Genomic DNA, 12,068 nt, shown 5'->3' with positions numbered 1-12,068 from the left:
GGGAGGAGATGAAGGTGCTGTGGCCAGGAGGTGCTTTCAGTCCCCTTGTGATGGAGGATATCCCTGAGCTGCCTGGGATCTGGCCGGGATGAGGTATGTCCAGGGTTTGTCCCTGTGTGTTGTTGGCGAGGGTATGGATGGCATTTGGGTAATGGGTATGCAGAGTGCCAGCTCTCTTATAGGATTCACTTCCTGCAGTGAAGAGGAGCTGCTGCTCTACTGGGGCACTTTTGGGGTATTGGTATATTTTGGGGCATTTAAAGTGCCTCCTCTGGTACCTTAGATGTGCCAGTTCCTGCTGCCAGAGATGTCCCTGCCATAGAGGTGGTGATGGGGACCCTGCAGGATGTGTCCCTGTGCTAAGGTTTTGTAGCAGGGTGATGACCGTGGCTGTCCCAGTCCTGCAGCCTTACTGGCTGTGTTTGGAGAGTCCCTGAGCTCCACTGTCCCTTGGCACCTGTGTCCCATCCCCTTCACTTTATATTTTGTACTGAGAAATGACTGTTCTGCCAGCATCTCCTCTGGGCACAGCCAGGCTGTCTGGGAGCAGTGTCACAGGCTGGGGATGGGAACGGGGACAAGTGCTGCTGTGAGCCTTACTTTGCTCTATGGCCCCTCCTGGCGTATGCCTTCTTCTCCGTTTGGTTCCTCCTCAGCATGAGGGTTGTGCAGCCCCTCTCCTCTCCCTGGCACTGTGAAACACCCTTTCCCTGGGTCCCTGCTGCCCCATGAACTGCAGGTCTCACCCAGCAGCTCTGCTGCTCCCAGCACCTTCAGCCCTTCTGGCTCTGGGTGTCTGGGCAGAGGCTGCCCCGTCCCACCCTCAGGACAGGGACTCACTGTCTGTCCCCTGCCCTGGGAGATGCCAGCTCTGATTTCATTCCCCTAATGGATGACTGTCTGGCCCCTGCGGCTGCTGCAGGCACCTTAGCCCTGGTTACGCTCAGCTCTGTCACCACTGACTGATGAGGGTTGTCTGCAGAGCTGCTGCTGGCGAGACCCATCCTGACCCCCCAGGCAGCTGGGGAAGCTCCTGTCTCCATTGCAGCCTTCATTGCAGGCCCCTGTGAGCTGTGGTCCCCTCAGCAGGAGGTGATGCTGTCCGAGGCTGGGCACTGCAGAGGGGGAGCAGAGCTGGGGGCTGGTGGACCTTGCACAGAGCTAAGCCCTACACAGGGATGATTGTGAGACACAGGTTTTAGGGGCAGCTGGGCTCAGCATTGCTGCCCAGATGGACCCAGAGCCATGGCCTGGCAGGGGGAGCTTGGTGACATGCCTTCAGCCTCACAGGAAAAGGGGATGCTCTGGAAGTCGATGAAAGTGGCTCCTCTACTGAAAAGAGCATGTTCTGGGAACTGCCAGTCCCTTCCCCATGCTCCCCTGGCCCTGCTCTGCCCCTTCCTCTGGCTCATCCCCCTGTCCTGACTGGGGTTTGTCCTCATGCTTCCCAACCATGCTCCCTGAAAAGGCAGAGGGTCCCCTCACCAAGTGCATTCTCCCAGCCCATCCCTGCTCCTAGGGCAGGGTGCTTGGTGGATTGTCCCTGGGGTACCAACTCCTCCTGCCCTTCCACCTGACCCAGTGTTGCCCCATGGAACCAAGCTGCTGATGCTTTGCTCCCATTCTGGAATGTGCCGTGGACAGGCATTGAGTTGGGGACACTAAGGAGGGTCTTGCTGTGGAATGCACATCTTCCACCCATCATGGTGATGCATTTATTGAGGAGTTACTGAGGGAACGGGAGAGTTTTGGCACTGTTGGTTTGTTATTGTAGGGTCTTTTCTAGCAGGATGGTGCTACAAGGGGTGGGTTGGTCTCCCCAGCCATCTCTTACTGCGAGGGTGGTGGTGCCTGTGGCTCTGTGGAGAAGGCAAGGACACAGTTATGTATCAGGCTGACCCTGGCTCCTGCCTTCTCTCTGGGGAGGCCATGGAGCAGCCCAGGCTTAGGTCCTCCCTGGGAAAGAGGGTGTCATCCGAGCGCCATGTAACCCCCTGACATGGCAGCACTGGCCTGATCCAGCCCCCAGGGACACATCCCTTCTCCTTTTGGTGCTGCCCAAAGATGGAGGCTTGGTTTGTGTATATGTGTGTTTCAAAGATGCTAGGCTGTGGAGTGACGCATAGGAAATGACAAGCCACTTAACCCAGCAGACCTCCCACTGCAGATAAACCACCGCCAGCCCTTTCTGCTGGCTTGCTTTCTTCCAGGCACTTGATGGCTCTTGTGGAGAGGTGGAGAGGCAGAGCGATGGCTGGAAAAGGAGCTCTTGCTGGTAGGGACAGGGCTTTGTGCTGTGGACATCCAGTGTGCCCAGCAGGGAAGCAGTTGGCCAGGCTCTGCTCCCGCTTTGGGCAGAGCTGTTTCCCAGCAAGTGGGAGCCCAGGCAGCCTCCAGACATGCTCATGGTTTGGATGCTGGGATCAGAAAGTGGAAGGTGTGTCCTGCACCTGTCCAAAGCCAGGACAGCAAAACCCCAGCCCTAGTCACCCCTCTCCTGTTGTTAACCTGCATGTGCTGAACGTGCTCCCTCTCCTGCCCCGGGGCCCCTGGAATCGGGCCCTCTTTGGTTTCCTCCTTAAGCAAACGCCCATGTTCTTTATTTTATTTTTTCTTTTTTCCTTCTTTATAACAAACTAAAGTGTAACTTGCACCCGACCTGACCTACTGCACATGCCTATACCTGCTGCCCCTGTGAGTCCAACCACAGTTTACTCTCTGTTGCATCTCTGTCGCTGTGTGGTTTCCCTCCCGCCCTGCTTCCTCCCCTGGTCCATCACCCTGGCGTTGGGTGTTGCTCTGCTCACTCTGTCCCTTTCCCCTGGGTGAAGGGGCTATTCCTGCCTCCCAGGTCTGTTCCCATAGCTCGGCTCTGCCAGAGGGACCCAGAGCATCCTTGGAAGGCTGAAAGGTGCAATTTCCCTTTCTCTCTGCAAATTAAAGCCCTAAAAAAGCAGCTGGGTCAAATCGTGTTTTATGCACAACTGATGCCTGCTTCTAGGAAGGGAAAAAGCCTTTTTCCTCACCTGCCTGCAAACCCCAGAGAGACAGGAGCCAGGCTGTGCTGTCCTGCCAGCACCAAGATCCTGGCCCCCACCCTTGCCCCTGTCACCCTGTGACAAATGATAAATGCCAGGGGGTGCATTTGTGCATCCCTACATGTTTGCACATCACTAGCACCCTCCTGTGGGTGCCACTTCCCTGGGGACAAGCTTGCCCTCTCTGAGTGGCTTTATGTGATGTCCTGCTCGGACAATGATCTCCTGGAGCTGTTCTCCATTGCCCCAGCCTGCTGCCTTCGTGTGGGCTCAAAGGGTCCCAGGTCCTACCTGTGGGCACTTGAGGACCAACCTGCCTAGCAGGGGCTGCTGGATGCAGATCCACATCCCTATCCTGGAGCTGGGTACCACGCAGCACCATTTCCCCAGCACCTGGGCCTCAGTTTAGCCCCACAAGGCTAAGAAAGCCCCATCTGCTAGGCCCCTAGAGAAACAACCCCAAAACCAGGATTCAGGATGAAGGCATCTGCTGCTTGCAGATGTCCAGAGCCCTTGGAGCAAACACGATGTCAGCAGAGCCCCAAAGGGACTTTGCACCTTTCGTCCCATTGGTGCCCTATGCTGCTGTCTGCCTCCTTTTGGGGTCTGGAGCCCAGCACGGCCTTCATCCCCCTCCTCTTCTCCTCCTCCCCGCCTGTGGCATTACTCCTGCACTGAGGCTGGCTTGAGGCACTGTGGGGCCGTGCGGGAAGGGAGGGAGCGGGTCTGTGGCTGTGGGGCAGCACTAGCTGGGAGAGAGAGGGCTGAGTAAAGCCAGTGGGGTCCAGAAGGGGGAACAGGAGGTGGTGGTGGGGTCTGTGCAGTAAGGGGACCTGCTGTTAATGCAGGGACCCTTGGAAGGGATGGCCATGGGCCAGGCTAATGTGAGGAGCCCCTCACCCTGCTCCATAGCCTGGCCGAGGCAAAGCCCTGAGCCCTGTTCCCCTTCTGGCTGTCTCAAAGCAGTTCCCTGGGGTCGGATCCCGGTGCTGTGTTGGGGAGGGGGTGCATGCTGCAGTCAGGCTGCATGGCTGGGTTTGGTGCATGCTTTGTGTTCAGCCATCGGGTGCCAGCAGGATCAAACTCAGCCCAAGCTTTGGGGAGGATGCGATGCCTCGGCTCAGCTGCAGGCTGTTTCTTGGGCTCCATCCTGCCCTGCCTCTCTGCACAGCTCCATGGGGAGGGGAGGGAGCAGGTATTTTTCCTGGAGGCTAACGGGCAGAGTCCAGCCCGGCCATCTCCTGAGTCTCTGGGCTGCTGGGTATCTCCAGTGCACCCCAACATGCTCCAGTGGTTTGGTGCAGAGGGGCTGGGTATGGGTAGCCAAGCAGGGTTGTCCCTTTGCCATCCCCATGCTTCCCAAGGAGGGAAACTCCAGTGCCGGGTTTGCCGGGTTTGAAGCTGAAAGGCCAAGCAGAGCCTGGGCTGGGCTTTGCTTTCCTGCTCCTCTGGCCTCACGCTGCATGTGCTGCCCCTGCCCTGCTCTCCTGCGCCGGGTGCTCACCCTGCAGCGCTGGGTCCGGGGCCGTTGCTCTGTTAACTCTTCTGCTTGGTGACTCCTTCTTTCTTCCAGGCAACCCACCGGGCCAAACTAAAAAAGTGCTGAAGCAGCGATTCCTCAAACTGCTGCCCTGCTGCCGGCCCAAATCCATCCCCTCGCTCAGCGAAAGCAAGTGCTTCTTCTTGCCTTTGTGTGTGTGTGTGTCCAGCGGCGCTGCTGCCTGCCCTTCGCCCTGGCCCTGCCCAAGGGAAGGGGTCACCTCCACCACTCCCCTGCTCTGGGTTTGGGGCTGTCAGGATCAGTCTTGCCTTAGAAGGGTCCGATCCTTTGGGCTCTGCAACCACCTCTGTCCTCGCCTGCTTCCAGGCTGGTTTTCCCCCTGTCCAGCTCCCCGGAGTGGCTCCCACAAGGATGCATGGTGGCGAGACCTGCTTTGGAGCTGACTCGGGGAAGTGGGACCCTCCTGGCACTGTTTGAAGAGCTGGGAGGTTGTTGCTCATTGTTGGCTTGGAGATGGAGGTGTGACGGAGGTGGGCAAAAGGGGCTGAGCAGGGAGTGAGCACAGAGCTGTCCAGAGCCCTCTACCCACTCTGCACTGAGTGTGTTTGGCCCTGAGGTGAGTGTGAGCCCCTGGCCAGGGTCACGCCCTGCCCCATGGTGTGAGCTGAGCCCCCCTTGGGAGAAGAGGTGAGTATGAAGGGGCAGGAGATGATCTACCTCATGGATGGCGGGTACCTGCTGTGGGGTCACAGTCCCTCTTGGTTGCAGTGTGGTCAAGGGGTCCTGGTTGCTGCAGGCAGGGGTTCTGCAGCTTGCCAGGTGGATGGAGGGCAGAAGCCACCAATGAAGGGGGGGCACAGTGAGCAGGATGGGTGTAGATAAGGCTAGGGGAGACTTGGGTCTGGGGGACAGTTCCCTGCTGGACATAAGTCCAAGTGCAGCACAGACCTGCAGGACATCCACGGTATCAGCTGCACAGGGCAGATGTCTCTGCTGGGGTGAAACAGAATAGCAAGAAAGGGGGTTCTCAGCACTGCGGGGTTTCCCACCCCCCTTTTGTACTGGAGGCTGGGGGGCTGTTGCCCAAGGATGTCGGGCAACAAGCCTGTTCCAAGGGTGTCCCTGAGTGTTCCCTGCTGGCATAGACCCAGCTCCTGCTCCAGAAACACTCCGAAAGCATGTCATCCTTGGTAGGTGAGAGGACAGGGTGTGCTGTGCAAGGTACCTCTCCTGTCCACAGCACAGCAGGGCAGGGCAGGATGGTGCTGGCCTCAGCCGCCCTCTCTTCCCCTTGGGTTCCTTGCAGACAGCGTTGAGGATGAGTTTGAGCTCTCCACCGTCTGCCACCGCCCCGAGGGGCTGGAGCAGCTCCAGGAGCAGACCAAGTTCACCCGCAAAGAGCTGCAGGTCCTGTACCGAGGCTTCAAGAATGTGAGTACTCCTTGACCAGCTTTGTTAGCCCTGCCTCTGCTGCCATGTCCACCTTGGAGGGTGCTTTGCACCCAGCGGTGCCCGGGGTTTGCAAAGGCTTTTTGGACCTTTGGGTTGAAGCTTATCAGGCTATGGCCTGATCCCACCTCCCAGGAGCTCAGCTGGGAGGTCTGATCTTGCGCTCCATCCCTTGGGTGCCTGGGATGCAGAGCTCCTCCAGTGAGGAGTGCAGCACACAAAATTAGGGAGATGCTCCAAGCTGCCTTAGATCCGCCCTATCAGGCAGTGCAGAGCAGCGGGGCATGGCAGGGGAGATGCAGGGATTCAAGAGGATTCAATTCAGCCCTTCTCTGTAACATGGAGGTGATGCTGTGGCTTGCCCTGGCAGGAATGCCCAAGTGGCATTGTCAATGAAGAAAACTTCAAGCAGATCTACTCACAGTTCTTCCCACAGGGAGGTGAGCGCCCATCCCTGCCCCATTGCCATGCCCTGCATGGGTGCCTCCACAGGGCAAGGGTTTACACGGCACCCCCTCACACTGTTTACCTTCCCTCAGACTCCAGCACATATGCCACCTTCCTCTTCAACGCCTTCGACACTGACCATGACGGCTCCGTCAGCTTTGAGGTGAGCTGTGACCAAGGAGGAGACGGCAGTGGGGCAGGGAGGGCATGTTCCTTCAGGTACCATGGGCAGGGCTGCAGTGTTGCTGTTGGAGATGGATGAAGAGCTTCACAGGGGCTGGAGGAGTTTATTAAATTCCTAGAGGCAGTGGGGAAACAGTGAAAAGCAACAAAAAAGGAGCCTTTCTGTATTTCCTGACCAGTGTCTTGTAAGTACCTAGGGTGGCAGGCACAGCCATGGCTGGGTCTTGTTCAGGCTTTGGCTAAACATCAGGTCCTAATGCACATTGTTTTCTTGGGTGCTGGGACCCAAGTGTGGGACATATTTGGGGACATATTCAGTTTTCCACAGGCTCTTTTGGATACTCAATATTTCCCTTGCCAGCCCAGCCCCAGGGCACACTTGCTTTAGGGCTGAGTTCCCCCTCTGCAGGAGGGACAAGCAGGGCTGTGCCCTGTGTCCATGAGACACTTTGTGGATGCAACTGCATGTGTCTGCCTTGTCCATCCTTGCAGGACTTTGTGTCTGGGCTGTCCACCATCCTACGGGGCACCATTGATGATCGCCTGAACTGGGCTTTCAACCTCTATGACCTGAACAAAGATGGCTGCATCACCAAAGAGGTAGGATGGGGGGTCCAGGATGGTCCCTGAGGCCAGGACAAATCTCTCCCTGGAGGGATGAGGGCAGGACTCATGGGCATTAGCTGAGCTTTGGAGATCTGGGGGGTGTCAATATTTACTGAGCTCAGCTTTGCAGACAGGTCCCTCCTGGCCCCTGGGCAGTGGTGTGTCTCTGGGGTGGAGGATGGATGAAGGGTGTGCTACTTCCTCTATCACACATGCAAGTATACACATGGCCCCACACTGTGCACACAGCTGGCAGTAACACACCAAGCACCCCACAGGTCCTTTGAGAGCATCATGAAAAAGGTGTGGGTTTGGCACCAGGTGGAGGCAGAGCCCCATGTTGACCTTGCAACCTTGCTCCCCATCCCTCCAGGAAATGCTGGACATCATGAAGTCCATCTACGACATGATGGGCAAATACACCTACCCAGCCATGCGGGAAGAAGCACCCCGGGAGCACGTGGAGAACTTCTTCCAGGTGAGCTGAGCACATCCTGGGGAGGTAGAACTCCAGCACAGAGCCAGCGGGTACCCAAAACCCAGCATGGTGCAGGAGAAAACACCCCACAGTGGGGATGAAGCAGGACTGTGCTGGATCCAGGAACAGAAAAGACCTTTCTGGTCCTGCTGGGTGCTTCGGGATGGCTAGGGTAGTGGGATATGGAACTCGAGCAGGGGATGCTGGGCTCTTCTTGGGACTGTCGCTGCCATGTCCCCCGTGCTGTGCTTGTCTGCAGAAAATGGACCGGAACAAGGATGGCGTGGTGACAATCGAGGAGTTCCTGGAGTCCTGCCAGAAGGTAAAGTCACCTTCAGCTCTGCTCTGGGGCTGGGCCACTTGGGGACCTCTGTCCCCTCCATTGCCCTCCTGGCAGAGCAGGCTGAAGGCAGGGCTTCCAGGGGCAAGACTGGGGCTCTGCTTTGGGAACTGTATCTGTGCCAGCATTCCTGTGCTGGTGAGGAGAGTGGGGCTTGGAAACTGCCTGTAATCCCTGAGGCTCTTGTCCCACAGAGCTGGGTCAGAGCTGCCATGAGGTTAAACCCAGGCTTGAGGGAAGCTGCCTGGATTGCTGTTCCACTCACTTCCTGCATCCTCCCCACAGGATGAGAACATCATGCGGTCCATGCAGCTCTTTGACAGCGTGATTTAGCTCCCGGACCTGCCTCCAGCTGAGCTCTCCTGCCACTGGGCCCAGAACCTGCTTCTCTCTTGACTTTTCCTTCAAGCCTCCTCTCCACTGGCTGCACAGACACCTCCATGAAAACAGGCCTCCCTTCCCGGAGACATGGTTGGCGCCGGGATGCTCCCTTCCCCTTGGCCGGCTCCGCTTTCCTTGGGGGATCCCAAGCAGGTGCTTCAGGACATTGGAGCATGGGCATGGCTGACACAGGGCGAGCATTTGGCCTGGATGGACCACCCTGCACCCGCTCCAAGCAGGGAAACCGCAGCCCTTGGCTGTGATAGAGATTTCCCCCATGCACAGCACCCCGTGCAGCCACAGTACCCCAGCCCTGACCCTCCTCAGCCCTAGGAGCCCCCAGCACTGGCTCAGCCCCAACCTTCCAGAGATGCTGTCTAGAAACAAATAAAGTCTTGCACCAGGTGCCAGCGCCTTGGCTTCCTCCCTTGCCCTGGCTGTGCCCTGCCACAGGAAGCATGTCCAGCATGTCCACCAGGAGCTGCTGGCCACCCTCATGGGCAGAGGGGCCATGCCTGGAGGAGGCAGCTGCACAGGCACTTGGGGTTCATTGACACATGAGTTTTGGGGAGCATCTCCTCACTCCAGGAGGCCCAGTTAGTCCTAGGAGGCTCATCCTGATGTGGAATGAAGAGAGACTAAAGGGACCTCAAGGCGCTGTCTTGTGGCACTGGTCTTCCAGGATGGAGGATGCAGGGCTGAGAGAGCTGCAACCTTAGTTCCTATCCCTCAAGGTCGGGGTGCTGGTATACAGGGAACGTCAGGGATCCACTTTGAGGCTCCAATGGAGAGACACCCTTTCCACCCCTCCCTAGGACACAGCAGCCACGGTACGGGGACACACGGAGGAAGGAGATGTGCTGGCCTCCATCAGCCAGCCTGCCTCTTGAGCCTCAGCCATGCTCCCAGCACCATTTGCTGCTGACCTTCCCCTGCTCCCATGTCCTGCTCACCCCAGCCTACCTGGGGGACCAGGTATTGAGCAATGGGGCAGAGAGGTGTCCCCACAGGCATAGCCCTGTGCTGGTGACATGGCTGAGCTGGCAGCTCCTTGGGGACGAAGTCAAGGCTGGAACTGCCTAGGAGTCATTGCTGTGCTTCCAGAAGGATGGAGGGTCACCTTTAGGCAGGGCAGGCTCAGCCCCTTCTCCTGGTGCGGCCATGTGAGATCCTGCCTGTGGACCTCATGGGTGGATACAGCACCCTGGGGCTCCTTATGCTTTTCACACCACCAGCTCCTCAGAGCTGGGTCTGTGCAGGCAGGCCTCAGCTGTAGCTAGGATAGTGATGCCCATGGGATAATGAACCCACGCCAACCCCAAAAGCCCCTCTGTGCAATCCCACAGGCACTGGGAACATATCCAAACTCATCAGTTCCTGGCTCTGCTGCTTCAGCCTCTGTGTCCTTAGCAGCCAAAAGCAATCAGGGCTGGCCCCAGCTGTGATGTTTGAGATTAAAGGGAAGGGCTGAGCAAAGCCAATACCCATGCTGCACTGGGCCCTAGACCCAGGCTGAGCCCCTGGTGTTGGAGCTATTAGAAACCCTAAACTAAGGGCCCTGAGCCAAAGCTATAGGGCTGCTCCCCAGCAGGACTGCCCCTGGCCCAGCCCTTGCAGACATGGTGTGTTTTTTAGGTTCATTCAACACATTGCTCATCTCACAGTCCCATTCCTGAGTTTGCCGTGGGGCTGAGTTCCCATGTGCAGTCTCCCAGGGGTGGGAGGGCAGGTATTCCAACCCTTACCCCTCACAGCTCTGTCTCCCTGTCCTCCCTCTCTGGGGTACCCACCATTCCTTGACACATGGAGCAGATGCCGCCACCCCCTTCACGGTGCAGGTTGCATGGCGTGACCCCCCTGCACAGGGCATGGTGACCCACAACCCGCTTGGCATCTCCAGTCTGTATATTTTGTATTATAACAATAATATGGGTTAAAAAAAAAAAAAAGAATAAAAACAAACAAAAAACCAATAAAATCTAACCACAATCGCTATGCACACCACTGTTATGTCTTTGCATCTGTCAGCTCCCTGGGGATAGTGGGGGAAATAGGGGCTGAGTGTCTCTGTAGAGGGTTGGCAGCCTTTTTAGGGTGCTCTGTGACATTCACTGGGGACAGGGTTTCAAACAGCCTGGCCATGCCATTGATAGCCCTGTAAGTGAAGTCTTGCACCTGCTAAAAGGCTGTAAGCTGGAGCTGTCAGGTGTTTTTGCAGCTTGTCAGAAGATGCTGCTGGTTGAACTTGAGCTTGGAACCAGGTGGCCCTTGTCAGAATGTGGCATTTAAGGCTGAGCTAACAAGGAGATAGTCAGCTACCATCTTGAGCAGGTAGGTATGGACTGGACATGGGTTTCTTTTAGGGATGTGAATTGATGGGTGATCACTGGTCCTCGGAAAAATGTAGCCTTGGAAACTGGGAAAATGGACTGAAGCAAAACAAAGAGAAAAAAAGAAGCAGGTAAGTAAGAAAACAACAGAACAACAGGGTAATAGACCTGAGGGGGGACAGTGACACCCTCCAGCATTATGCAGTCTGTGGTGCAAGAACTGAAGGCTCAATGAGAACAGCTGCCTGGAGTCCCAAGCATTTTTAAAGGATAGACCCTGGCTATGGGGAGAATTACCATTGTGTGACTGAGAAAGCTGTGAGTCTGCTGTTTCCAAAGCCTCTGACTCCCCAGGGATCTTTTTGACCTGCTAGCTGTTGCACAGGTCTCTGTACAGCAGGAGGAATAGACCCGTGTAACCCACCCTTCCCAGTATATCCTATCCTCTGCTTTCAGAGGGAAAAAGACCAGTAGTTATGTGGGAAAACAGCTTAGCAACTGGATGAGGCAGCTGATGCAGCCTAGGGCAGTGATTCACTCCAGTATCCTGAATGCTGCCCAGAAATACAAACATCTTGGAAAAGGATGAGATTCCAACACTGGGAGAACCGTTACTGCACGATTATTTTGGCACTATCAAAGCTGTGAGCCTGATGCCTGCTTAAGGGTCCCTTCTGAGCCGACTGCCCCGCTCTGTGTATGGTGGTATTAAGAGTACTGTGTGCTTTCTATGCAAATTCTATGCCTTTCTACTCACTACCTTTTCTATAAAGCCTTGTTGCATGGCAACACAAGGTAGGTACTACTTAGGGTAGCAGCACAATTGCTATTTTTGCTCTTTGAAAGCTTTTGATTGGACACGATGGCAATTAGAGACACTCCTTGGCCAGACTCTTTGCTGCAGCTTCCTGAGCACAGGTACAGGCAGAGACAGAAACGCAGCCATCTTGGGTTTCTCATCATGCTGAAATATCATCAGTGACAATAATCTCAAAGAGCAAGAAACAGCCTTCAAAAACACAAGAGGAAGGTTTGAGCAGAGCTGAGTGAGCTGGGTAAGGGTGAACAGTGTCCAAATCAGGAAGGGCAATATTTCTAATTAGGTTTCATTCATTCTGTTCTGTCTTGCCTAAAACATGACATGGCTGCCGTGATGTCTGCAGCCTTCCTCCAGTCTCTCCTCAGAACTGAGGCTTCCAGCAGCTCCTTGCTCACTGGTTTCTCATTGCTGGTACCTTCTGTGGCCTCCCCAGTGCTGGGTGGGCTGGAAGGGATACCCTGTTGACCTCTCTATGCAGCCTCAGGGGATGTGGTA

The 12,068-nt window shown here is 56.2% G+C and overlaps 1 protein-coding gene across 5 annotated transcripts in view; it reads left to right on the top strand.

Moving 5' to 3' along the window:
- KCNIP2 (potassium voltage-gated channel interacting protein 2) overlaps window positions 1-8,375 on the top strand; it is a gene marked incomplete at both ends in the record, with an annotated part of 42,407 nt that extends 34,032 nt beyond the window's left edge. For 2 of the 5 annotated variants that reach the window (XM_080621075.1, XM_080621074.1), the window contains 8 exons: window positions 4,612-4,711; window positions 5,850-5,970; window positions 6,359-6,428; window positions 6,528-6,598; window positions 7,111-7,218; window positions 7,598-7,702; window positions 7,962-8,024; window positions 8,328-8,375. In XM_080621075.1, the coding sequence (XP_080477201.1) occupies window positions 4,612-4,711; window positions 5,850-5,970; window positions 6,359-6,428; window positions 6,528-6,598; window positions 7,111-7,218; window positions 7,598-7,702; window positions 7,962-8,024; window positions 8,328-8,375 (686 nt within the window). Of the gene's footprint in view, window positions 1-4,611; window positions 4,712-5,792; window positions 5,971-6,358; window positions 6,429-6,527; window positions 6,599-7,110; window positions 7,219-7,597; window positions 7,703-7,961; window positions 8,025-8,327 lie in introns of all 5 variants that reach the window. The other 3 variants (XM_080621077.1, XM_080621076.1, XM_080621073.1) reach the window with 2 other exon arrangements.
- Window positions 8,376-12,068: the final 3,693 nt, after the last annotated feature.

This window comes from Psittacula echo (assembly GCF_963264785.1).
Source record: "Psittacula echo genome assembly, chromosome: 6".
NCBI lineage: Eukaryota > Metazoa > Chordata > Aves > Psittaciformes > Psittacidae > Psittacula > Psittacula echo.
The sequence above is the reverse complement of the archived record's forward strand: the minus strand, read 5'-3'. Positions and strand labels throughout refer to the sequence as shown.